The sequence below is a fragment of the Danio aesculapii genome, chromosome 19, assembly GCF_903798145.1.
Source record: "Danio aesculapii chromosome 19, fDanAes4.1, whole genome shotgun sequence".
NCBI lineage: Eukaryota > Metazoa > Chordata > Actinopteri > Cypriniformes > Danionidae > Danio > Danio aesculapii.
In genome coordinates, this window is record NC_079453.1 from 45,805,977 (window position 1) to 45,832,764 (window position 26,788).

The window sequence follows — 26,788 nt, forward strand, 5'->3', positions numbered from 1 at the left end:
CCCCGCTTTCTGCTTTTTGTTTGGTGGTCCCAAAATGTCACATTGATTTAGTGTCTGTTTGTGTAGGTGGATGTCCTGCGTATGGATTTGGAGAGCGCTGAGTGGCGAATGTTGGAAAGCTGGATTAAAGATGGGACTCTGAACCGGATCAATCAGCTCATTCTGACCATTCATCTGCAGTGGGCGGGGTTTGAGGTGGGCGGGGCTGAGGAGGAGGTGGTGCGCTTCTGGTACAGTGTTTTGCGAGCGATTCGCATTTCGGGACTACGACTCGTGCATTCAGCACACGGCCCGGGACACACAGTGCTTAGACACACACAGGCCAACTCACACAGTACATACACACTCAGCTGGATCAGGACAAGAGAGCAGAGCCGATAGTAGCCTGTAGACTATAGTAGATAGTAGCAAATCTGTAAATATATGATGTGTGCATTATGGAGCCTTTTCAGAAGATCATCATGATGCGTTAATTTTGATCAATAGTCATCAGCATCTTAAATACTTGAACATTTTTAATATTTAGATTTTTTTTTTACGTATTCATTTACAGTTGAAGTCATCATTATGTATGCCAAAGCTGAGTGGCCTTCTCTGAATTTAAGAAGGTACACCCACTTGAGGACTCTAGTCTACAGGGCTCTTCTGGATCTAGTGCCTTTACACCCATGTTCCCTTCTTCATAGATCAAAAAGCCAGTAAGCCCTACGTTCAAGTGAATCTTATAATTTGACTGTTCCCCGGGTTTGAACTGAAATGGGGAGGCGAGCCTTTATCCATGCTGTCCCCTCATCCTGGAATACTCTTCAGTCTGAACTAATAATGTCTGAGCTCATCCCAATTCAATCATTTCGCTCTGTTCTTTACAATAGAGGTGCTCCGATCAGGATTTTTGGGGCCGATCTCCAATTATCGATCACTTGAAACCATATTGGCCGATACCGATCACAGGGTCTAATTAAAGTCTTTTATTAATCATGTTTTTACTGCATTTATTGATAAGCAACATTCTAACCTAAAAGATAGCAGTCTGTGCTTGGTTACCTAATAGGAACAGTTTAGATCAGAGATGCCCAAACTATGCCCATGGACCAAAGTTGGCTCATGATAACCTTTGATTTGGCCCTCCATCTCCTGTGAGAAGGGAGGCAGAATGTTGGTGGTAAGGTCATTAGTACACATTATCATTTCTAATTTTAACGTAACCTTTCATTTGTTTGATTAATTGTTGAGCTACAAAAAAGCATATTTCCATTAAATGTTTCAATTAAATGTTGTGAATTCATCTCAATGGGTTTTTATCTGGTTAAATAAAGAAACTTAGTCAAGCCTTTAAATGTCAGTTTAAGCTAAATACTCGTATCTTGAAAAACATCTAGTCAAATATTATGTGCTGTCATCATGGCACAGATAAAATAATCTTTATAAAGATATAGAGTTGAAGTCAGAATTATTAGCCCCCCTGAATTATTAGCCCATTTGTTTAATTTTACCCCTTTGTTCATTTCTGCCCCTAATTTCTGCTTAACAGAGATTTTTTCAACACATTTCTAAATATAATGGTTTTAATAACTCATCTCTAATAACTGATTTATTTTATCTTTGCCATGATGACAGTAAATAATATTTGACTAGATATTTTTCAAGACACTTCTATACAGCTTAATGTGACATTTAAAGGCTTAATTAGGTTAACTAGGCAGGTTAGGGTAATTAGGCAAGTTATTGTATAACGATGGTTTGTTCTGTAGACTATCGAAAAATTATATATAGCTTAAAGGGGGTAATAATATTGACCTTAAAATGGTTCATAAAAAAATTAAAACTGCTTTTATTCTAGCCGAAACAGAACAAATAAGACTTTCTCCAGAAGAAAAAATATTATCAGAAATACTGTGAAAATTTCCTTGCTCTGTTAAACATCATTTGGGAAATATTAAAAAAAGAAGAAAAAATTAAAAGGGGGACTAATAATTCTGACTTCAACTGTATAAAGATATAAGATAAAGATTTATAAAGATAAAATAAAAGCGAGTTATTAAAACTATTATGTTAAGAAATGTGTTGGGAAAAAAATCTTCTTTCCGTTAAAAAGAAATTGTGGAAAAAATATCCAGGGGGGCTAATAATTCAGCAGGACTAATAATTCTGAATGTACACAAGTACCCACATCCTTCAAAATCACTCATACTGTGGCCTAACCAGGCTATATTACATATATTGGCTATACTTCATCCCAAACAATGTATTTTATCATTTACTCAAATTTCACTTGAGTTTTTATTTTTATCTGTTGAACACTGAAGAATGTATTTTGATTAATGTTCACAGTATTTTCCCTACTGGCCTGTTTCCATTATTATTTTGTGTTTAACATAAAAGCAACTCACATTTGACAAAACAAGACATTTGCGAGTGAGTAAAGTTTTATTTTTGGGTGAACTGTCCTTATATAATATACAACATTTGAAAGAGAAAAAGGCATTGTTTCTGTTTAAAATGCCGCCTAGTGGCTGTCAAATGTATTACAATGGTTTAACTAAATAAATCTAATCACGCTGTGATCATCTTTTAACAGCTATTAAATTAACCTTCTGTCGTTTTAAATGAAATAGGGCTACGTGCAATATTTTACAAGTGCATTGTTTATATGATAACAACTAATAAAATGTTTATCAGATTTCCTTGTGTCTTTTTTATTGTGAATGTGTAAATTACAATTACAGGAAAAACAGGAATCAAGAACAAAAGGTCCAAAGATAAATGAAATTCAAATAAAAAGGAAAAAAGGGAGGACATTCACAAGACGCCAAATACAGATTCATAATAACTTAAAGTAGACTACAAAGTGGTTTCAGTGACCATATAAACAAATGCCAAACTGGCTTTCTGGCAAAACGCCATATTAGTCCAAATATTAGGTCAGTGTTAGACGTAATAGATTAGAACCAATTTGTCTATTCAAAGGCTCTTATTTTGTTTCTTGATTTTTATAAGGCATTTAAAACAGCTGATCACCAGTTTCTGTTACAAGGTTTACATATGTTTGGTTTTGGAAAGAAGTTTATTCAGATTTCCTTGTGTCTTTTTTTATTGTGCATTTATTGTGCAATTAGAGGAAAAACAGGCATCAAAAACAAAAGGTCCAAAGATAATTTAAATTCAAATAAATAAAACAAAATTAATAAATGGAACCAGTAAAAAGTGGTTTTCAGTGACCTAATAAACGAATCCCAAACTGGCTTTATGGCAAAACGCCATACTAGTCCAAATATTAGGTTGGTGTTAGACCTAATAGACTATAACCAAAGGCACTCATTTTGTTTCATGGTTTTTATAAGGCATTTAACACAACTGATCTCTGGTTTCTGGTACAGGGTTTACATGTTTGGTTTTGGAAAAATGTTTATTAAGATTTCCTTGTCTTTTTTTAATTGTGAATTTGTAAAATTACAACTACAGAAAAAAACAGGCATCAAAAACAAAATGTCCAAAGGTAAATGAAATTCTAATAAAAAGGAAAAAAAGGGAATTCACAAGATGCCAAATACAGATTCATATTAACTTACAGTAGACTACAAATTGGTTTCAGTGACCAAATAAACGAATGCCAAACTGGCTTTATGGCAAAACGCCATATTAGTTCAAATATTGGTGTTAGGCGTAATAGATTATAACCTATTTGTCTATTCAAAGGCTCTTATTTTGCTTCTTGATTTTTATAAGGCAATTGACACAGCTGATCACCAGTTTCTGTTACAGGGTTTACATATGTCTGGTATTGGAAATAAGTTTATTCAGATTTCCTTGTGTGTGTTTTATTGTGCATTTGTAAATTACAATTACAAAATTACAAAAACAGGCATCAAAAACAAAAGTTCCAAAGATAAATGAAATTCTTATAAAAAGAAAAAAAGGGAGGACATTCACAAGACGCCAAATACAGATTCATAATAACTTACAGTAGACTAAAAATGATTTAAGTGACTTAATAAATCCATGCCAAATTGGCTTTATGGCAAAACACCATATTAGTCCAAATATTAGGTCAGTGTTAGACGCAATAGATTATAACCAATTTGTCAATTCAAAAGGCTCTCATTTTGTTTCTTGATTTTTATAAGGCATTTAACACAACTGATCACCAGTTTCTGTTACAGGGTTTACATATGTTTGGTTTTGGAAAGAAGTTTATTCAGATTTCCTTGTGTCTTTTTTTATTGTGCATTCATTGTGCAATTAGAGGAAAAACAGGCATCAAAAACAAAAGGTCCAAAGATAATTTAAATTCAAATAAATAAAACAAAATTAATAAATGGAACCAGTAAAAAGTGGTTTTCAGTGACCTAATAAACGAATCCCAAACTGGCTTTATGGCAAAACACCATACTAGTTCAAATATTAGGTTGGTGTTAGACCTAATAGACTATAACCAAAGGCACTCATTTTGTTCTTGGTTTTTATAGGGCATTTAACACAACTGATCTCTGGTTTCTGGTACAGGGTTTACATGTTTGGTTTTGAAAAAATGTTTATTAAGATTTCCTTGCCTTTTTTTTATTGTGTATTTGTAAATCTACAACTACAGAAAAAAACAGGCATCAAAAACAAAATGTCCAAAGGTAATTGAAATTCTAATAATAAGGAAAAAAGGAATTCACAAGATGCCAAATACAGATTCATAATATTTACATTTACATTTACATTTAGTCATTTAGCAGACGCTTTTATCCAAAGCGACTTACAAATGAGGACAAGGAAGCAATTTACACAACTATAAGAGCAGCAGTGAACAAGTGCTATAGACAAGTTTCAGGTGTGTAAAAGTCTAAGAGCAAAACATTAGTAGAGTATTTTTTTTTTTTTTTTTTTTTGAGAGAGAGAGAGAAAGAGGGCACAGTGGTATAGCCAGAGAGGCAGTTACAGATTAGGAAGGAAAGTGGAGACTAAACAGTTGCGTTTTTAGTCGTTTCTTGAAGACAGCAAGTGACTCTGCTGTTCTGATGTAGTTAGGGAGTAACTTACAGTAGACTACAAAGTGGTTTCAGTGACCATATAAACGAATGCCAAACTGGCTTTCTGGCAAAACGCCATATTAGTTCAAATAATAGTGTTAGACGTAATAGATTAGAACCTATTTGTCTATTCAAAGGCTCTTATTTTGCTTCTTGATTTTTATAAGGCATTTGACACAGCTGATCACCAGTTTCTGTACAGGGTTTACATATGTCTGGTTTTGGAAATAAGTTTACTCAGATTTCCTTGTGTGTGTTTTATTGTGCATTTGTAAATTACAATTACAGGAAAAACAGGCATCAAAACAAAAGGTCCAAAGATAATTTAAATTCAAATAAATAAAACAAAATTAATAAATGGAACCAGTAAAAAGTGGTTTTCAGTGACCTAATAAACGAATCCCAAACTGGCTTTATGGCAAAACACCATACTAGTTCAAATATTAGGTTGGTGTTAGACCTAATAGACTATAACCAAAGGCACTCATTTTGTTTCATGGTTTTTATAAGGCATTTAACACAACTGATCTCTGGTTTCTGGTACAGGGTTTACATGTTTGGTTTTGGAAAAATGTTTATTAAGATTTCCTTGTCTTTTTTTCATTGTGCATTTGTAAAATTACAACTACAGAAAAAAACTGGCACCAAAAACAAAATGTCCAAAGATAAATGAAATTCTAATAAAAAGGAAAAAAGGGCATTCACAAGATGCCAAATACAGATTCATAATAACTTACAGTAGACTACAAAGTGGTTTCAGTGACCAAATAAACGAATGCCAAACTGGCTTTATGGCAAAACGCCATATTAGGTCAAATATTAGTGTTAGACGTAATAGATTATAACCTATTTGTCTATTCAAAGGCTCTTATTTTGTTTCTTGATTTTTATAAGGCATTTGACACAGCTGATCACCAGTTTCTGTTACAGGGTTTACATATGTTTGGTTTTGGAAATAAGTTTATTCAGATTTCCTTTTGTCTTTTTTATTGTGCATTTATTGTGCAATTAGAGGAAAAACAGGCATCAAAAACAAAAGTTCCAAAGATAAATGAAATTCTTATAAAAAGGAAAAAAGGGAGGACATTCACAAGACGCCAAATACAGATTCATAATAGCTTACAGTAGAATACAAAGTGGTTATCAGTGAACTAATAAACATATCCCAAACTAGCTTTATGGCAAAACGCCATATTAGTCCAAATATTAGGTTTGTATTAAACTTAATAGATTATAACCCAAGGCGCTCATTTTGTTTCTTGATTTTTATAAGGCATTTGACACAACAGATCACCAGTTTCTGTTCAAGGGTTTACATGTGTGTTTGGTTTTGGTATACAGATTTCCTTGTGTCCTGTTTGTTTTTCTGTGGCGAGTGATGAAATCCCGGCTGCCTTTGATTCACACAAAAAAATCACGTGCATACCTTTATCTTGTATCACATGTTGTAGTGGTCTCTGCATAATTTCGCCATGTTTCGGATTTGTTGGGACTGGCTCAGGAATGTTGATTATTCCTGCCTTCCGTGTAGAAACTGCGAACAGATGTTTTCAAGCCGCTAGGGTGGAGCTGCGCCTTCAAGATTCCACTTTCTGCATCCGCCCATTTTCCCTTGATTGACAGGCGCACCAGCCAATCAAATGTTTGGATGACGCGCATCATCCAATGAAAAGTTACCAAACGCGAGACAGCTCTTCTTACAGTACTTGTAGACATTTTGTCGGCTCAGAAAATTATGGACGGCATCAAACTCAGGGAATGGTACTGCTGAGGTAGTTAAAAGCCAGAAGACGTCGGCATTTAAGGCCAAATCCATAAATATATATCCAGGTAAGGCACTTTTATTTGCGTAAATAACGAAATAGCCGCAGTTGGGTTGGCGAGTTGACAGTCTGCTAAAGCTAATCACTTCCTGCTCAGCCCTGAACGCTTCACTCAATTTAGGCCTTCGCTTTTAGTTTTTAAAGTCTTTTAAATGTTCGTGACAAATAAGCCTGTGCCATTTTGATATAGTCAGAAACTGTAATTATGGGCTGGAAGTCAGTATACAGGGTGGGTGCAGCTTTGATTAGATCTTATCTTCTCACAAACAAAGTTGTGAAGTGGAGCCTCCTCAATATAGGAAGTCTGATGGGCGAACATTTGATCCTTCCTGAAGCTAAACTCTATAAAATGTATGTACATTTAGCAAGTGAGGTAAAGCTGGTTTTATATTGGCACATTCGTTCTGTGACAACTTGTGACTCGCTCCCTATATTGTTTACCATGGTGCTTTGAATATCTGCTTTAAAATCACATGCAAGTATGACTTGAAAACAACATTAGCACAATTTAATTGGCTGTAAACAATGTTGTACTTTGACAGTCATTGGTTGCTAATATAATTTCACTATTTTTGTTAAATTATATTACTACTGAGTATGTGTGAATATAAAACCAACTTTACCTCAATCATTTAAAAGTGATAACATTTATTTCAAGCATTATGACAGCAGCAGGTTTTGCTTTTATTTTTTTGGACCGTGTGTGCTGTTTGATTTACTTTTAGTGTGAACAACAACAACAAAAATATGACTCATTGGTGTAATTGACACCCATTAAAATGTCTTTCGGTTTAACACTGGTTTTTACACTAGAAATATCTTGTGATGCTAATTTAGCATACAGTGCAGCCCATGAATACAGATTAATTGTAACCTCTGAATCTTTATTATTATTTTTCAAAGCACTAGTTTTTACCATTTATCAGCAAAAAGTATGCAACCATTAAAAAATTGATAAAATAAATCATCAATGCGTTCAATTTTTTTTTTTTTTTTGATACTTTTTTGATATTTGTTACGTTGAATGAGAATGGAACATTATTTCATCCATATTTGTAATTTTATTTGTAACATTTTATAACATTAGGTATTTAAAATATTATAGTTGAAACTACTTCTGTTTAAAATGCTTTTTATGCATATAAAATCACTTTCATGAGTTTAATTTGAGGCAGACAGACACCCTCTTTGACTCATTTGGTGTAGTTTTATTTTCCAAGTGAGCAAAAGGCAAGAAGTGCAGTTGCATGCATGAATTTAGTGCTAGAGGTTGTTGTATTTTGGTCAAAGACACAGCAGCAGCAGTTTTGGTTCTGCTTTAACCCTTGTGTTTTCATCCACTCTGGGGTGATTTTGAGTATTCATTTGGATACTAGTTTCTCTGTTTTTAAGTAAATGGAATGATTTTTGGTGACAGATCCTATTTTCACATACTTTAGGAAAATGCTTGGAAATTTTTCAAAAACTCATCAGTACCAGGGTGTTCGCAGGTCTTACATTTTGTTTTTAAAATTCAAGACATTTTAAGACTTGAAGGCCTTAAAGTCTTAAATTCAATGAAATATTGTTTTGTCTTAAATCTACTGCTTTAAAAGTAAAGCTACCCAATCAGGCTGACGCCCAATCACCAATAATCTATCTCAAAACCTTAATATTTAAAATTTTTATTGCAAAAAAGATACAATTTACAACATTTATTTGACATTTTTACAGGAAATTCTCCCAATTAAATTCCCTATTCAGGGAAAAAAGTAAGGCAACACATCCATTTACATGGTCTTCTATCAATACAAAAACTATTTACAGAAGTAACCTGGCCATTAGAAAAAATCCTTAGTGTTTAGCCCTGTATAAGTCTAAAAATAAATTCATAATGGTCTTAAAAGGGTCTTAGAAAGTCTTAAATTTGACTTGAAGAAACCTGCAAAAACCCTGAATACACCCTGGGCGAATTGACTACCTTTTCGTTGTATTGGAGGCTGTTTGTGCCCCATTGACTTCCACTGTCATCACATTTTTTTAATTGCAAAGCCATGACACCAAATAATCATACTTTCTTGATTGTTGGTGGTTTTCCCTGTTGGGAAGAGGTCAAATTTGTCATTTTACTGTTTGTATGAAGTATAGTGTGTGTATATGAGAGCCCTTTGCACACTTATCTTGATATGTCTGAGAAAACCCAAATAAGCAGCTCAGCTCTTAGAACATAGTACACATAGTAAGTGTGTTTATGCACGCTATAATCTGCTGTTTTACTCCATAAAAAAGATATAAACATTTTTGCACAGGCCTATCTAAAGGGTTAATGCTGCCAACTGATTATCAACAGTGAAAATGATAAATTGTACCTCTTCCCAACAGGGAAAACCACCAACAATGCATGCATGATTATACGCTGTCATGACTTTGCAGTCAAAAAAAGTCATTATAATGGAAGTCAGTGGGGCAAAAACAGCCACCAACATAACACAAGGGTAGTCAGTTTGAACAATACACAAGGGTTAAAGACTCATAAGACCCATAAGTGTTATGAATATGCTTCAGCAATAATAAAGGGTGTGTTTTAGATCCTACCAGTCAAGCTAGCAACACTATTTGTAATGGATCTTGTGCGATTTTTCTGTTTGTCTCAAAGAGGTAGGAGACGAATAATCTCCCATCATGCCTTTGGTGACGCGAAACATCGAACCGCGGCACCTCTGTCGCCAATCGCTGCCAAATACAATCAAGAGTGAACTGGAGTGTGTGACCAACATCACACTGGCAAACATCATTCGCCAGCTTGGATCGCTCAGTGAGTGTTTGTGTAATGGAGTAAATGCTGAGAAAAATCAGTCGTGCTGTTTTTAACCTGTCATTCAATCACAGGCAAGTATGCGGAGGATGTGTTCGGCGAGCTGTTTGTTCAAGCCAGTACGTTTGCTGAACGGGTCAATACTCTGGGAGAGAGAGTGGACAAGCTGCAGGTCAAAGTCACCCAGCTCGACCCTAAAGAGGAAGAAGGTAAGAAACGCATTGGGTTGTGCTTGAGATTTCATCGTCTTACGTTGCTTGAATCTATTACGATTTTCTGGGGGCCACTATGGGTTGTTTCAGAAAGCAAAATGTATATTTTACAGTCCAGCAAAGTGTAAGCATGTTTATTAAGTGCATTTAATATTTGTTTTGCATTTAGCCATTGTGTTTTTTTATTTACTTTTCTTCCTGATTTTTATTTTATCCAACTCTTGTTCAGATGGGTTTTTTTTTTTTTGTCTATTTTAATTTTATTTATTTTTTTGTCTATTTTTCTAAATTTTTTGTTGCACCAAATTATTTGGTTTTATATTCTTTTATTTGTTGTTTTTTATTATCCAGATTAATTTTAGTTTTTAGAGTTTTAGAGTTTTTTAGAGTTTTTTTTTTCCCTAATTTTTATTTACAGTGGTCCCTCACTATAACGCGGTTCACCTTTCGCGGTCTCACAGATATTTTTTTTAAGTGCAATTTGACATGCTTTTTTTTGTTTGTTTTTTTTAACAGCACATTGTGTTCTGCGTCCTGATTGGCTGTAGACCATTGTCAATAAATCTCCTCCGTGCCATGTCTCCCATACAGTACAGAATACGCTTGCCAAATTGACATAAATCTTTGATCGTTAGCAGTGTGACTGAAGTGCTGGACTGTATGTTTAACAAGTTTTCTCCCCAACAAACCCCATAATGTCATCAAAACGTTCTGTATCTTCAAAGGACGTACGGTATCACCCATAAGGCAGAGGAAGGCCTTAAACCATCTATAATAATTGTAAAAAATAAAGCTGACTACTTCGAGGATTTTACCCATTATGGGCTATTTTAAAAACGTAACACCCGTAATTAACGAGGGACATTTATTTATTTATTTATCTTTTTTCTAATCCAAACCGTTTGTTTGATTATTTTTCTATTATTCCTTCACTTTCATCTCACGTTTTTTTATGCATCCAAGTCTCTCTTTTTTGTGATTTTTATTTTTTTCTTGTTTTATTATTATGTCATATCATATTATTGGTTGGTTTTGTTTGTCTCTTTATTTGTAACGTTTATAATTTTCTTAGTCAAATCCTTTTGTTAGTTTTTTCTTATGCAACTTTTAGTTTTTTATTGTTTTTTCCAAATTTATTATTATTTTTTTTAATCCAAACCTTTAGTTTAATTGGTCACAATTAAATTACACAATTGGTTTACAATAAGGTTCAATAGTTAATGTTAATTAATGCATTTACTAACATGAACAAACAATGAACAAAACATTTACTACAGTATTTGTTCATGTTAGTTAACGTTAGTTAATGAAAATACAGTTGTTCATTGTTAGTTTATGATTACTCACGGTGCATTAACTAATGTTAACAAGCATGGACTTGGATGTTAATAATGCATTAGTAAATGTTCAATTATGATCAATAAATGCTGTACAAGTGTTGTTCATGATTAGTTCATGTTAGTAGATGCATTAACTAATGAACCTTATTGTAAAGTGTTACCGTTTAATTATTTTTCTATAATTCTATCTTACTTTTTTGTGTATCCCAGTCTTTTTTTTTTATTTATTTTTTTTATTATTATTATTTTTTTAATTTTATTATTATTATTTTTTTGTATTATTGTTTTAGTCAAATAATGATTTGTTGTTGTTTATTTTTTGTTTATCATTATTTGTAAAAGAATTCTAATTAAAATTCATAATATTTTTCTAATTAAAATTGTGGGTTTTTTTTTTCTTTTTTTTCAGTTTTGTTTTCTTAATATTTATTTATTTATTTTACTAATTCAAACCGTTAATTAGTTTTCTTTTTTATTTTAATTATCTTTTTAATTATTCTTTAATTTTTGTCTATTTTTGTGCATCTCAGTTTATTTTTTGTTTTATTTAATTTTTTATTATTATATATTATTATTGTTTAGTTGATTATTTAAAAATAAACACAATATATTAAACTCAATCCAAACCACATCTATTTGTATGTTTGATATCATTTTTTGAAAAGCATTCCAGTACGGACTCTCTGTTCAAGTGCTTATTTCGTCACTATGATTGCAGTATCATCCATAGGTCACTAATGTCCAAAGCTGTTACTGCATTAGACCCTTTTTGCTTGTATGTGACATAAACCGCATTAATATACTGAATAAATGGTACATTTATGCCTCTGACGCACATTGTGTGATGCATTTCAGTCTAGTAAGCCTCATGTCAAAAGCGGAGGCAAAATTAGCTCATTCCCTTTTTTTTTTCCTCTTCTTCTTCTCTCCCCTACTTCCCCAGATATCACACTCATTATTATGGCCACACAAATTTGAGAGCATCCCTTGCAAAATGACAGTTTCATAAAGATCTGGTCTGTGCTCAAAATAAACAAAGCCTTAATTTGTGGCCTTCAAAGCAACGATTGAATACAATTTAATTTGAAATGTCTGTAACTTCTTTGTTACTTTTGTTCCTGTTTTTGCTTTCCCCCCTCTAGTGTCACTTCAGGCAATCACCAGCCGCAAAGCCTTCCACTCTAATCTCATCCAGGACCAGCAGCTCTTCATCAGGGCTTCACTGCCGCAGCCCATCAATGAGACCTATCTGACCTGCAATCAGCCGCCGCCACTGGACAAGCTCAGCCCTTACAGGTACACATGCAGGCTTTTATTTCAATTATAGTATTGCTTGATGATTTTTACCACATCTGATTAAATAAGGACTGGATCGTTAGTAGTTTTAGTTCTGAACTCTTTAAATTCACTGCAGTTTGACTTGAATTAGTGGTGTGTGTGCTATATATTATCTAAATTAGGGGTGTAACTGATCACGGTTGATCCGTGATCCGTGTGGATCACAATTTGGAACGCACGTGATCGCGGATTAATCCAACATTTATAACAATTGCAGAGAGATCGCCTCCTGCGTCATTCAAATCACATGTATGAAAGCATTTTGGATTCCATGTAAAATATAATGATGACAGAAGTTGTAGTTAGACTTCCCTAAATGCTTTCTTAGGTTAATAATTAAAGGTGTTTTCTGACACTGTTTGTTTAGCCAGCATTATTGCATTCAGTGTAAAGCTGCATGATCAAACATTAAAAGATCATGATCTCAATTAGTCATGGGCTGGTACCTTGGATAAAAATATCACGGTTTAACGATATTGTGATTACTGCTCTAAAATATATTCTTTCTAAATGTTTGGGTAAAAACCAATCGTTTTTTACCCTTTGAACAATTATTTTATATTTACATATTTTGTGAAAATATTTTGGAGCAGTAAACGTGTCAGGCTGAATAATTCAAATAAATCATTGACTTCTGCTGTCTTCATTAGTTTAAAAAACACTGATTTCTTTACTATTTAAAATGACATCTTTGGATATCCTTTCTGCTGGAGATGATGTTGTACTAAAAAAAATGTAAATATAAAATCTTACTTGTACCGTAGTAATGGTATAGCAGAAAATTTTGGTGGTTTAAAAACCTTGACTTTTCCAAACCGCGGTATACCTTGAAACGGTTATTGTCCCATGCCTAATCTCAATTCAAACCTGCGCAACATGAACGATAAATGATAATGATTTGCATATGTTTATTAATCCTTTTAAGCGCTGCATTCAAATCTGCGTTTGATTGAGAGAGATTCACTTTTTACACTTTTTCAGTTCGTTACAAACAATTAAATAACACCGAAGTACTGGGAGAACAGTTTATAGTTCAGATATAAACACTGATCTTTATGCTAAAGCTTAAAATCACAGTTTAATAGAATTTGACGCTGGTGAATGTAGCAATTACATTGTGTAACCAACAGGTGGCGACAAACAACCGTCAACATTATGTCACTGAATAGTAGATATAATCAAACATGAAGTTTTATGTGTGAATTGTTGAATCATTCAGTGAAATAAATATAGTATTTTGTACAGTATGCTAGATTCTTATATTTAGCATTATCAGCAACAGTAGCAAAGATCATGTTTTGTATTGAATATTTTCTTTTTTCAGCTGGTTCTTTCTTGATTTTTTTTATTTTTTATTAAAATGACAGGTTCTAAGTTCTGTTTGTTAAAACAAATGGTTTTTGCAGGAATATTTTTGTATAAATGGAAAGCAAATGACTCATGAATGAATCATTTAGGTCGGTGATTCAGTCGTTCTTCAGTCAGTGCTTTGATTTTAAATGAATCATTTGATTGAATCACTCATTAAGACTTGCTGTCACCTACTGACAGAATTTGTGGGGGTTTTTTCTTGTTTTTTTTTCTTTTGTTTATCCATGAATCATCCCAGAAATTGTTAAATTATTTAATTACAGAAATATAGAGGTGTCTTTTCTTTTCACCCCTAACTTAAATTTTGTCGAAACTGTTTTCCAGGGAGGATGGCAGGGAGGCGCTTAAGTTTTACACTGATCCGTCTTACTTCTTTGACCTTTGGAAAGAGAAAATGCTTCAAGATACCAAGGACATTATAAAAGAGAAACGCAAACACAAGGTGAGACGTGCATCACCTTAAAATATCCTCTAGAGTCCAGCTTCTTTAACGTGTCTGTGTGTTATTTTATTTTTGTGTTTACCGCAAGCAGAAGAAGAAAGATGACAATGTTAACCGAAGGAACTTGAACCCTCGGAAGATCAAAACCCGTAAAGATGAATGGGAACGCCAGAAAATGGGGGCGGAGTTTGTTGTCCCCAAAAGTGATGCCTTGGGGTGATTATAATAAATGCCTACTGTATTCCTGCATAGATGTCTGATTTTCTGAATTTAAAGGTCCAGTGAAATTAAAGTAACGTTTTCTAGATGTTTAAGGATATTTATAAACTAGTGCACTCCAAAACAGTGACAAAAATTGTGTTTAGAAGATATAAAACTGATATAAACATGTAAAGCTTGTAGTTTGCCACTTCCAGCTAAATGAATAATTAGCTATGTTGTTTCCATCCAAAAATGCAAATTAACTTCATGCTCAAAACTGGATGATCGCATAAAAGATGTGCAAATAAAGCAGCGTGGATCTTTTCTTCATTTAATAAATGACTTACACCTCAGAAGGCAATCCTGACACGCAGTGATCTCTTATAACAAAATCACATGACCTTATTTTAATGCGCATACTGGAATTTGTTTGGTAAAAGTGCTTCCATCGTAGTTCATGCGCATCTTTTCTTATCGAATAAAAAGTTTATCCTACTCTGATATGTGCATATGTTTTTTTTATGCGCATTTTCAAAATCTATGCGCATCATGGCGTTTCCATCAACCGTTTTTATGCGCATATCCTAAATGTGCATGAAAATAGGTGTATTGAAACATAGCTATTGTTTTTTTTTTTCACGTCACCTCATACTTCTATGGTTAAAAAAAAATCTAAAAAACTTTATTTTAATTTCATGCGACTTTTAATATCATGTGCAATCTTTGTTCTTTACAATTAAAGCAAAAATATGTAGAGCTTGATGATATAAGCGTGAAGGGTCTCGACACAATCATACTTGAATGTTAAAATCAGGTGTAAAAAGTGTTTTTTTCTTAAATTAAATAATTTTTTTAATGCACATTTCAGACAATCTGCCATTTACTAAAGCCAATGTTTATTTTATTAACTCAACTGTCACTGAATCTCAGTATATTATGTTATATTACATAGAAATTGAAGGTATCTCACCAGATGTATTGGGTCAGTAGATTCAGATATGCCTTGTTGCCTTCCTGCCTTTATGTTCTGCATTTTCAGCTTTCAGATTCATCAAGTGTTTACAATATCATTGATGTCTATATACATTTAACATTATTAATGTCTCTCAAACAGCAACTCTTCGGAAGCATTGAACGGCAGTATCGGCTCTGGTGATGATGGCTACATCCACACTGATAGTTATTTGGAACAAAGCACTAACTCCTACAGCTACGATCCCGGCTCTCCTCTCCCACCTCCAGCGCAGGAGGATTTCCCACCTCCACCACCTCCAGACACGCAGTGAGTGTCTTAAAATAGCTCGCACTTTCTCTGTTGTTGAGTAGGACTCTGCAATATGACGATATAACTCGTATGGATAAAATAAGTCAATTGTTTCATATTATGCTCTATCACATATTTCCAGGTGTTATGAAATGCATTGTTTATGGTAATAATTTTTCATAATTTATAAGAGCGCAATATTACACTCCATTATGGGAATGCAGACAGAAACATGATTAACAGCATCATGCGAAAGTCGCTTTCTTGAAAGAACAATGTTTACATTTTGCATTTTATTTAGCAATTACTATTATTATTATTATTATTATTTTATGTAATCTTGGACCTGTAATCATTAGTTTTTGGAAAGTGTTTCATATTTTATTAATATTTATTTTATATTTCTACATTTTTAGTCAAACGTTGGCCCTGAAGTTCTTAATAAAGTGAGAAATATGAGCACATGAGTACATTGAGGATAAACTTTAAAATGTAAATAAGAAATGGTCTTTTACATGTTGTCAAAATATTTAAACTATTATTGACTGAATTTAAAGAAATGGTACTTTATTTTATTATATATACTGTTGAAGTCAGAATTATTAGGTCCCCTTAGAAATTGTTTTTCCTTTTTTAAATATTTCCCAAATTATGTTTAACAGAGCAAGGAAAGTTTTGTTTCGGCTAGAATAAAACCAGTTAAAAAAAAAAAAAAACATTTTAAGGTCAATATTATTAGCCCCTTTAAGCTATATATATATTTTCGATAGTCTACAGAACAAACCATCATTATACTATAACTTGCCTAATTACCCTAACCTGCCTAGTTAACCTAATTAACCTAGCCTTTAAATGTCACTTTGCGCTGTATAGAAGTGTCTTGAAGAATATCTAGTCAAATATTATTTACTGTCATCATGGCAAAGATAAAATAAATCAGTTATTAGAGATGAGTTATTAAAACTATCATGTTTAGAAATGTGTTGAAAATCTGCTCTCCGTTAAACAGAAATTGGAGGAAAAATAAACACGGGGCTAATAATTCTGACTTTAACTGTATATAGATATGAGATGACTTGTATCATGATTTAAAGCAGGAGTGACCAAACTTTTTATTGTGAAGGGTCAAAAACCAAGCTTGATTGAGACTAGTGGTCTGAAGGTAAATAAAGGTGGGGCAAATTACATGGGTAATTTCCTAATTTGTTTAATGATGTTTAAAAATGATAAGAAAACATTGCTTTATAATAACTAATACTGATGTTTTTTACATTGTACACTAAACTTATTACAGTAAAAACAAAACAATCTAATTTATAACAGAATTACACTAGTTTGCTTGCCCCTAGCTCGCTTAACCCTGATTTGCTTGCCGATGTCTTCTGCATAGTTCTCTATCCGTCAAGTGACAATATTTACATTTTTAGAAATCAGATTAATTTACATTTAATGGAAACATTAAATGTAAATTAATCTGATTTCTAAAAATGTAAATATTGTCACTTGACGGATAGAGAACTATGCAGAAGATCAGATGGGATGGTGGGCCAAATCAAAAGGTTTCAATGGGCCAACTTTAACCGGCAGGCCTAACTTTGGGCATCTTTCATTTAAAGTCACCATGAAGCAGAAGTTAAGATTGTCATTTTTTCCCGCTATCATGATGTAAATCCATATGAAACACATCTGAAATAAGAAAAAGAAATGTAGGGTGGTGCATGATTTCATTCTTTGGGAAACAATTAGGAATGTTGAAAGATGGGTGTTGCTAACAAAATGAAGGAAGGTTGACAAATGGACTAATTCCGAGCAAAAACGAGACCCCACTGATAGCCCTGCTCTAAAGGAATTCCATGTGACCAAGAAGTAAAGAAAGTCATTTTGAGGAAAGGGAGGAGGTTATGATATTTGTCACAATTCATGCTATTTACTACTGGCTTATTACCTGCCTATTATTAAGATATTAACTGCTCATTAGTAGTTGGATCTTATTCTGCATCCCTAATCCTCCCCCAAACCTAAACCCAACTTCTACTGTACTAACTATAAATAAACCGCTAATTATTAGTTCAGCTAGTAGTGTTAGTTAATGGTTTGTTAATGCTGTAAATTGTGACCTAAACTAAAGTGTTGCCAAGTTTATGAGGGTTACTGAATTTTAAGGAAATAATTAAGTGCACAAATTAGGGGTGGGCGGTACACAGGTGTCATAGTCATAATACCGTCAATACCGTAATAAATCAATTTTGCGCGGCTTGAACGGCTGCATTTACATCAATAATAGCTAATTCTAAATAATAAGGCATTCAATTTTCTTCAAACGTTCAGTTGTGGTCTGAATACCTGTCCTTATACTACAGGGCTCGAAATTGCAACCATTTTGGTCGCATGAGCGCCCGAAATTTAATCTATGCGCCCTCATAATATATTTGGGAGCATTTGTGTGTCTGAATATAATGGTTGTAGTGCAATCTGATTTGATTTTCTCTAAAAACTTGCTGAATCGCTCTACCCTGCTGCTGTATTGGTTCATATTAGCTGTCAGTCACTCAACGCTTCCCGCTGTCAGATAACAGGGAGCTTTTGTTACTGCAGGAAATGCAAACGGCTGAGGAGTGAAAAGAGCACAGGTTTGCAAACCTCACCTAAAGTTATAATAATAATAATGGCGCAGATGACAGCGATCATGACATGAGGTAAATGTTGATCCGCCAGCTGAGATCAATCGAGTGTTTTCGGAGAAGGTGCCCGAATCTCGATGCGTTGCATTCACCGCTTGTTTAGTGCAAATGTCCGCTAAATATAAAATCTAACACTGTACACATCATCGCCAAAGAAACTCACCTTTACTAAGTTTACACTGAAACTACAGCTCATAACAAAGAGTGGAATTGCGCTGGTGGTCATCATGAGAATCCTGCTCTGTCTGCTCATAAATTGCTGCGGCTGACTCGCCTGCTTTATTCCACCAACACAGAGAAATGAAGATCAGCTCATAACGAGACTGAGCATTTACAATTACCCAAACCAAAACTTTTAAAGCGTGATAGAAGTGAGACTTTCTTTTGTCCGTTCTTCCTTGAGATGTAGATTATTTTGCTATTGAAAGTAATACCATGATATTATACCGTCACCGTTCAAAAGATGAAAAATACCCTGATATTAATTTTAGGTCAAATCGCCCACCCCTAGCACAGATGCATTGTTTAAAACAAGAACTACTAGAAACATAGTAAAATAAGAGTAAATGCTGATTTCATGGTGACTGTTGTTGATCTGATGCATTCAGAGCTGACGAATGCTTGCTCTCTTCCAGGTTTAATGAATCTGGTGGTGTTCATACAAAGCGTGGCAGTGTTTTAAGCCCCAGCCATCCTCCTCCAGCTCCACCGTCCATGCCTTCTTCCCCAGGCCGTCCGACTGTGGCTCCTCCTCTGGCTCCTCCACCGCCTCCACCTCCCGGCGGGATGATCCCACCTCCACCTCCTTTAGGTTTTGATTCGCCTCCGTCTCCTCCTCCGTTCTCCGGCAATGCTGTTTCCATCCCGCCTCCACCACCCATGGATTCGAGTATCCCAGCTCCTCCACCCCCACCCATGGCTGGTGGACCTCCTCCTCCTCCACCTCCGCCTCCTCCTCCAGGGCCTCCACCTCCAGGACCTCCTCCACCCTCTGCTCCAGGTCCACATCCATCAGCAGGAGTCTCTGCTCCATCTGCACCCAAAGCTCAGCCGGCTCCAGCCGCCGGTGATGCTCGCAGTGACCTCCTCGCAGCCATCCGTCAAGGTGACAAAAGCACATACACTCGCATAGTCTTTACAGCTTGTTTCAGCCCAGATAAACACTTGAAATATCATTTAGATAATAGGTGTAGTCCAGGGATGGCCACACCTTTGACACACCTGGACCAACTAATCAAGCTTTTACCAGGTATTCTACAAAGCTTTTGGCAGGTGTATTGAAGCAAGTTGGAGCTAAACTCTGCAGGACATCGGCCCCCCAGGACCGAGTTTGTGCACCCCTGGTGTAGTCATTGCATAGGGAATCCAGACCTTATATATTTTAATACTCTATTAGTTGATTTTAGTCCAGCCTTTAAATAGAAATTACATGTAATTAAAATTTATTTTTTTTGATAATATACAGTCCAAGTCAGAATTATTAGCCCCCTGTATATTTTGTTTGCCAAATTTCTGTTTAACGAAAATATTTTTTCAACACATTTCTAATCATAATAGTTTTAATAACTCATTTCTAATAACTGATTTATTTTGTGTTTGCCATGATGACAGTAAATAATATTTGATTAGATATTTTTAAGACACTAGTATTCAGCTTATTCATTAGTATTAATTTAAAGGCTGAACTAGATTAATTAGGTAAGTTAGGGTAATTAGGCAAGTCATTGTATTGACCTTATTCTTCAATGGGGAAGTGCGCTCGTTTTTGCGATTGTTTTAGAACTTCCGATTCAGCTGCCAATGGGAGAAATGACTATGAATAATGAACTGCAGAAAACGGTCAAACTACTTACTCTGCAAACAAGTATTTGCATGACAATACATACAAAGTAGAATAATATAATAATAAAATATCAGTTTGCAACATCAAGCAGCAAAACGAGCTGTTTTTAACGTCTAAAAATGAATGGAAGTGAATCAGACTGGAAGTCTCGAGCCAAAATGATTCAAATGGCTGCGCCTTCTCGTACGCGGAGAATAAGGTGAATAACACTGGTTTGTTCTGTAGACTATCTGAAAAAAATATTGCTTAAGGGGCTAATAATAATAACCTTTAAATGTTTTTTAAAAAATGTGAAAAAACTGGGTTTTCCCGTTTGTTTGCAGAAAATTTGTAATTATGAAATATATTTAAAAACTTTATTTTTTTATATATATATATATATATATATATATATATATATATATATATATATATATATATATATATATATATATATATATATATATATACATACACACACACACACACACACACACACACACACACACAGTTGAAGTCAGAATTATTAGCCCCCATGTTTATTTTTCCCCCAATTTCTGTTTAATGGAGAGGTTTCTTTTCAGCACATTTCTAATCATAATAGTTTTAATAACTCATTTCTAATAACTGATTTATTTTATCTTTGCCATGATGACAGTAAATATTATTTGACTAGATATTTATTCAAGACACTTCTATACAGCTTAAAGTGACATTTAAAGGCTTGACTAGGTTAATTAGGTTAACTAGGCAGGTTAGGGTAAATTAGGCAAGGTATTGTATAACGATGGTTTGTTCTGTAGACAGTAGAGAGAAAAATTGCTTAAAGGGGCTTATAATATTGACCTTAAAATGGTGTTTAAATCATTAAAAACTGATTTTATTCTAGCTAAAATAAAACAAATAAAACTTTCTCCAGAAGAAAAAATATTATTAGACATACTGTGAAAATTTCCTTGCTTTGTTAAACATCAATTGGGAAATATTTAAGAAAAAAAATTCAAAGGGGGACTAATAATTCTGACTTCAACTGTGTGTGTGTACACGCACATATATATATTTTATTTATTTATATATATATATATATATATATATATATATATATATATATATATATATATATATATATATATATATATATATATATATATATATATATATATATATATATATATATATATAAGCATTTGTGACCCTGGACTGTAAAGCCTTACAGTGACCCCCTGCAGCCATCTGTCAAGGTGACAAATCCACATACACTTGCATGCTCTTTAAAACTCATTTTAGCCCAGATAAACAACTGAAATGTCATTTAGATGATAGGTGTAGTTGTAACATAATTTTTTTTTACATTTAATAAATGCCGCCTTGATAAAAAAAATCATTTTCTTTAAAAAAAAAAAAAACACACAAAAAAAACTGACCCCAAACTTTTGACCGGTAGTGTAAGTGTATGTGTATTTATAATTATATTGTAAACCACCGTGTTTTCCCATTTGTTTGACCCTGGACCACAAACAGATAAAAGCCTTTTTTTTTAAATTAAATGTTATTATTTTTATTTCTTTAAACAAAAGCTTTCCTTTGATTGGTTTGTTAGGATATGACAATACATGGCTGAGATATCAATTATGAGTCTGAGGGTTTGAAAAAAAATTAGGATCAAACTGATTGATATTAATATATTTACTGTAGGAAATGTACAAAATATACGAATAGAACCTGATCTTTAATATTCTAATGATTCTTGGGTGTTGTCAAAAACATTTCTCTGCAACATTAGATTTTGTACTCCCAATTATTAAAAAAAAGTGTAGTAACAATAAACCACACTCTTATCATAAACCAAAAAAATGTAAACATTAAAGTAGACACATTTTGTATTCTGCTTTATCTGTATATAAAATCACTTTGTTAATCCACTTTGATTCATTTGATACTACCTGTTACCTTTCGTATCCATATAAATGTCTTTACTGTCACTTTAAAATGAAAATAATGTCTTAATTAAAGTATTAATTGCAAAAAAAAAAAACATGCCACCAAAAAAACCTAAATTGTCATGCATGAGTAATAGTGTGTCATGAACAACTCTAAAGAAACCGTGTGTTTGAGTCCACTACTTCCAGGGGAAGCTGAAAGCGCTTTAGTTCAGATTACTTTTGTAGAGTAAATCCACATGTGGTCAAATGCAATCAAAAAGACCCCCCTACTGACTGAACGTGATTGCTGACTGGATGTGTAGCGAGAGAGTGCACCAATCCCAGCTATTTATTCTTCAGTGTGTTATTATATGAACACAGTAATTGATAGTTGCCATCTAAATCCCTTTCATTCGCTTGCTTTCCTGTTAGTTTAGAAGCTGCGTAACATGGGTGTTCATCTGTGTTTTGTTTCTCCATCCTCATGCGAGTTACCTCAGAGAATGGGCTTTATTCCATAGACCAGGGGTGACCATCCCTGTCCCTGGAGATCTACCTTCCTGCAGATTTCAGGAGCAACCCTCACCAAACACATTTTATAGATCTGTATTTATTCAGATGTTATATTAATTTCAGTAATGTTATTGAGTAACATGAAAATGTTTAATTACTTGTATGTAAACATTATAATATCTAATCATTATAGTATAATGTCTTTTAGAGGATTTATTATATGTAGAGTTGGGTATCATTTGGGGTTGTTTTGATTAGCGGTGCTAAATCAATTCTTTTGAAGAGCCCATATTATGGGTTTTTGAAAATGTCCTACCATGTAGTGTGTAACACAGCTCTAAGTGAAGTCAAATATCCAGCTAAGGCTTAAATCTGTAAGTGTACAGTGTTTAAAACTATTGATTCATCTATAAAAGAGTCGACTCATAGTGCTTCAAACGAGTCGTCTTGATAACGAGTCATTAGGTGGTTCGTGATGACGCGGCTACGAAACACAAGTAACAGAAAAAAAGTCACACACACACACACACACACACACACAGACACTGGTCGAATGAAGTCACGCTGTGCAGCTGGATATTATTGACAGTTCATAAAACTGAGGACGCGGGTGGTGAGGGAGGTGTCTCTATTCTTCCGCTCTACTCTTGCATTCACACACATACACTACAGCCAATTTAGCTTACCCAATTCACCTGTACCACATGTCTTTGGACTGTGGGGGAAACCGGAGCACCTGGAGGAAACCCACGCCAACATGGGGAGAACATGCAAACTCCACACAGAAACGCCAACTGACCAAGCTGGAACTCGAACCAGAGACTTTCTTACTGTGAGGCGATTGTGCTACCTGCTGCGCCACCGTGACGTCCCCCAATCAAACCTTTTTTGCCCTGATATCAAACATTTTTCCTTCGTTTATGGACCGATTATAAACTGCATGTTTTTACGTGCAAAACATAAAGGAGGAAAGTGTCTTTAAGAGTGTGTGTGTAGGATCATATGTGTGTGTGTGATCATATTGCATGATGTCATGATCATATATTGCACATCCTGACTGAAATATTACAGTAGAGGAACACCTTCAGGTATTATGAGGGCTGATTAAAAGTGACACACTAATATTTAACTTAATTTTGTACATAATGCTTCTTCAAATGTGTCTGAGCTGAAACTGTGTGTGTCTGTGTGTGTGTGTGTGTGTGTGTGTAGGGTTCAACCTGCGTAAAGTGGAGGAGCAGCGAGAGCAGGAGAAGCGGGATCACAATGGTAATGATGTGGCGGCCATTCTGTCTCGCCGTATCGCTGTGGAGTGCAGCGACTCTGAGGATGATTCGTCTGAGTTTGATGATGACGATTGGTCCGACTGAAGCATCTTCATCACCTGTGCAACCACATCAAGATCATTCCTGTTAGACTCGCACTTCTCATATCATATTACTGTTTACTTTCAGTGTGGCCAAAAGCAAATAAGGGGAAGCGGGCCAAAGTGTGTGTGTGTGTGTGTGTCCGGAAGGTCTAATCTAAATGAGAGAGTGAATTATTTAGTTCTTAATCCCTCTCCTCTTTCAGAGAGCATGTGGCTCTGTACAATGTGGCCAAAGGGATACTGAGATCATGTTCTAGTGTGTGTTTGTGCGTGTGCGCGAGTGTATGTTTGTGCATGAGAGTTTGTGCGGTGCATGCTTGCAAGCATTTGAGCGAGCATGCATGCAAGTGTTTGTAACGTGTGTGTGTGTGTGAGTGAGTGTTTGTGCGTGTGCGCGAGGACAAGTGTTTGCACATGCAAGTTTTTGTGAGCGTTTGTGCATGCGAGTGTTTGCATGCGAGTGTTTTCAGGCAAGCGTGCGTGCGAGCGTGCGTGAGCGTTTGTGCGTGCGAGCGTTTGTGCGTGCGAGCGTTTGTGCGTGAGCGTTTGTACGTGCGTGCGAGCGTTTGTGCGTAAGCGTGTGTACGTGCGTGCGAGCGTTTGTGCGTGACCGTTTGTACGTGCTTGCGAGCGTTTGTGCATAAGCGTTTGTACGTGCGTGCGAGCGTTTGTGCGTGAGCGTTTGTACGTGCGTGTGAGCGTTTGTACGTGCGTGCGAGCGTTTGTGCGTGAGCGTTTGTACGTGCGTGCGAGCGCTTGTGCGTAAGCGTTTGTACGTGCGTGCGAGCGCTTGTGCGTAAGCGTTTGTACGTGCGTGCGAGCGCTTGTGCGTAAGCGTTTGTACGTGCGTTTGTGCATAAGCGTTTGTACGTGCGTGCGAACGTTTGTACGTAAGCGTTTGTGCGTGACCGTTTGTACGTGCGTGCGAGCGTTTGTGCGTAAGCGTTTGTACGTGCGTGCGAGCGTTTGTGCGTGACCGTTTGTACGTGCGTGCGAGCGTTTGTACGTGGCTGCGAGCGTTTGTGCGTGAGCGTTTGTACGTGCGTGCGAGCGCTTGTGCGTAAGCGTTTGTACGTTCGTGCGAGCGCTTGTGCGTAAGCGTTTGTACGTGCGTGCGAGCGCTTGTGCGTAAGCGTTTGTACGTGCGTGCGAGCGTTTGTGCATAAGCGTTTGTACGTGCGTGCGAGCGTTTGTACATGAGCGTTTGTGCGTGAGCGTTTGTGCGTAAGCGTTTGTGCGTGAGCGTTTGTGCGTAAGCGTTTGTGTGTGCGTGCGAGCGTTTGTGCATGAGAGTTTGTACGTGTGCGAGCGTTTGTGCGTGCGAGCGTTTGTGCGTGCGAGCGTTTGTGCGTGAGCGTTTGTGCGTGCGTGCGAGCGTTTTTGCGTGAGCGTTTGTGCGTGCAAGCGTTTGTGCGTGCGTGCGAGCGTTTGTACGTGCGTGCGAGCGTTTGTGTGTGCGTGCGAGCGTTTGTGCGTGAGTGTTTGTACGTGCGTGCGAGCGTTTGTGCGTAAGCGTTTGTACGTGCGTGCGAGCGTTTGTACGTGCGTGCGAGCGTTTGTGTGTGCATGCGAGTGTTGTGCGTGAGCGTTTGTACATGCGATCGTTTATGTGGGTGAGCATTTGTGTGCATGCAAGTGTTTGTTTGTTTGTGTGTGTGAGTGTTTGTGCGAGTGTGCGAGCACGAGTGTTTGCAGATGCACTTTTTTTGCGAGCGTTCGTGCATGCAAGCATTTGTGTGTGAGTGTTTGTTTGTGCTTGCATGTGCGAGTGTTTGTGCATGCGTTCGAGTGGTAGCGTTGTGTGTGAGCGTTTGTCCATGCGAGCGTTTGTGCATACGAGCGTGCATGTGTGCGAGTGATTGAGTGTGTGCGAGTGTTTGTGCTTGTGTGCATTAGTTTTTGTACGTGTGCGCGAGCACGAGTGTTTGCACATCCACATTTGTTTGTGCATGTGAGGGAACGAGCGACTGTTTGTTTGTGCGTGAGTGTTTGTGTACATGAGCACAATTGTGTGTGTGCATTTGTGTTTTGTGTGTGTTTGGCCATTTATGCATGTTTGCGTTCTATGTGTTTGATTGTGCACACTTGTGTTTGTGTGTGTTTTCGTGTCTTCCTCTTTATACACCAGTATAGATTTAGTTCAATCTCACCATTACCATTATTCCGTATGAATTAATCAACTCAAGCCTTACTTAAAGCAAGACCAGACACCCTTTCTGATGCAGATTTTCCAATAGTTCGTCTCTCTCTCTCGCACCTCGAGGGATAAAATAATTCTCCATCACCAAAAGTGCTTCTATTTGTGTCCTGAACAGAATGATGTTTGTCAGCCGCACAGTTCTAGTCCTTTTCTTTCTGTCTCTTATGTTCAGCCCAAGTGCCTGCTTCATGATGCCTGTTGTTTTAATGCCAAAGTTTTAGAAATTATGCAAGATTTTGAAATCAAAGAAAGTGAGATTGTTTTATTTGATGTATGTGGGTAATAATTACGAGATTTTTTTCTATCAGCAACTGAAATAAAATCTTAAATGTATGATGTTGTCGTGCTGTAGTCTGTTGTTTTAGAAGTGTACTTGTGTGTGTCTTCTGTCTTTCTACATGTTAGAGATTTCTACATCAGACTTTCTTTTAGATAAACACAGGTGGTCTTCATAGCTTACTGAATAGTTTTTATAGGAAAA

General features: G+C 35.6%; 2 protein-coding genes across 2 annotated transcripts in view; both read left to right on the forward strand.

Annotated features, from left to right (window-relative positions):
- The window catches only part of LOC130246964 (probable methyltransferase-like protein 24), a 13,666-nt gene extending 12,323 nt beyond the window's left edge, over nt 1-1,343 (forward strand). Inside the window, exon 5 of the mRNA XM_056480132.1 lies at nt 67-1,343. Within this exon, the coding sequence (XP_056336107.1) occupies nt 67-381 (315 nt within the window). The 3' untranslated portion in view covers nt 382-1,343. The remainder of the gene's footprint in view (nt 1-66) is intronic.
- A 5,353-nt stretch (nt 1,344-6,696) lies between these two features.
- On the forward strand, nt 6,697-26,640 carry wasf2 (WASP family member 2). Its single transcript, XM_056479541.1, has 9 exons — nt 6,697-6,845; nt 9,476-9,632; nt 9,707-9,841; nt 12,327-12,480; nt 14,218-14,335; nt 14,427-14,551; nt 15,651-15,818; nt 19,117-19,586; nt 23,951-26,640. The coding sequence occupies exons 2-9, from the start codon at nt 9,500-9,502 to the stop codon at nt 24,106-24,108; spliced, it is 1,461 nt and encodes a 486-aa protein (XP_056335516.1). The 5' UTR covers nt 6,697-6,845; nt 9,476-9,499; the 3' UTR covers nt 24,109-26,640.
- The last annotated feature ends 148 nt before the right edge of the window (nt 26,641-26,788 follow it).

Coding starts and splice junctions, on each gene's coding strand:
- wasf2 (XM_056479541.1), top strand. CDS start 9,500: ATGCCTTTGGTGACGCGAAACATCGAACCGCGGCACCTCTGTCGCCAA. Junction 9,633..9,706: donor TCGCCAGCTTGGATCGCTCA/GTGAGTGTTTGT, acceptor ATTCAATCACAG/GCAAGTATGCGGAGGATGTG. Junction 14,552..15,650: donor CCCAAAAGTGATGCCTTGGG/GTGATTATAATA, acceptor TCTCTCAAACAG/CAACTCTTCGGAAGCATTGA.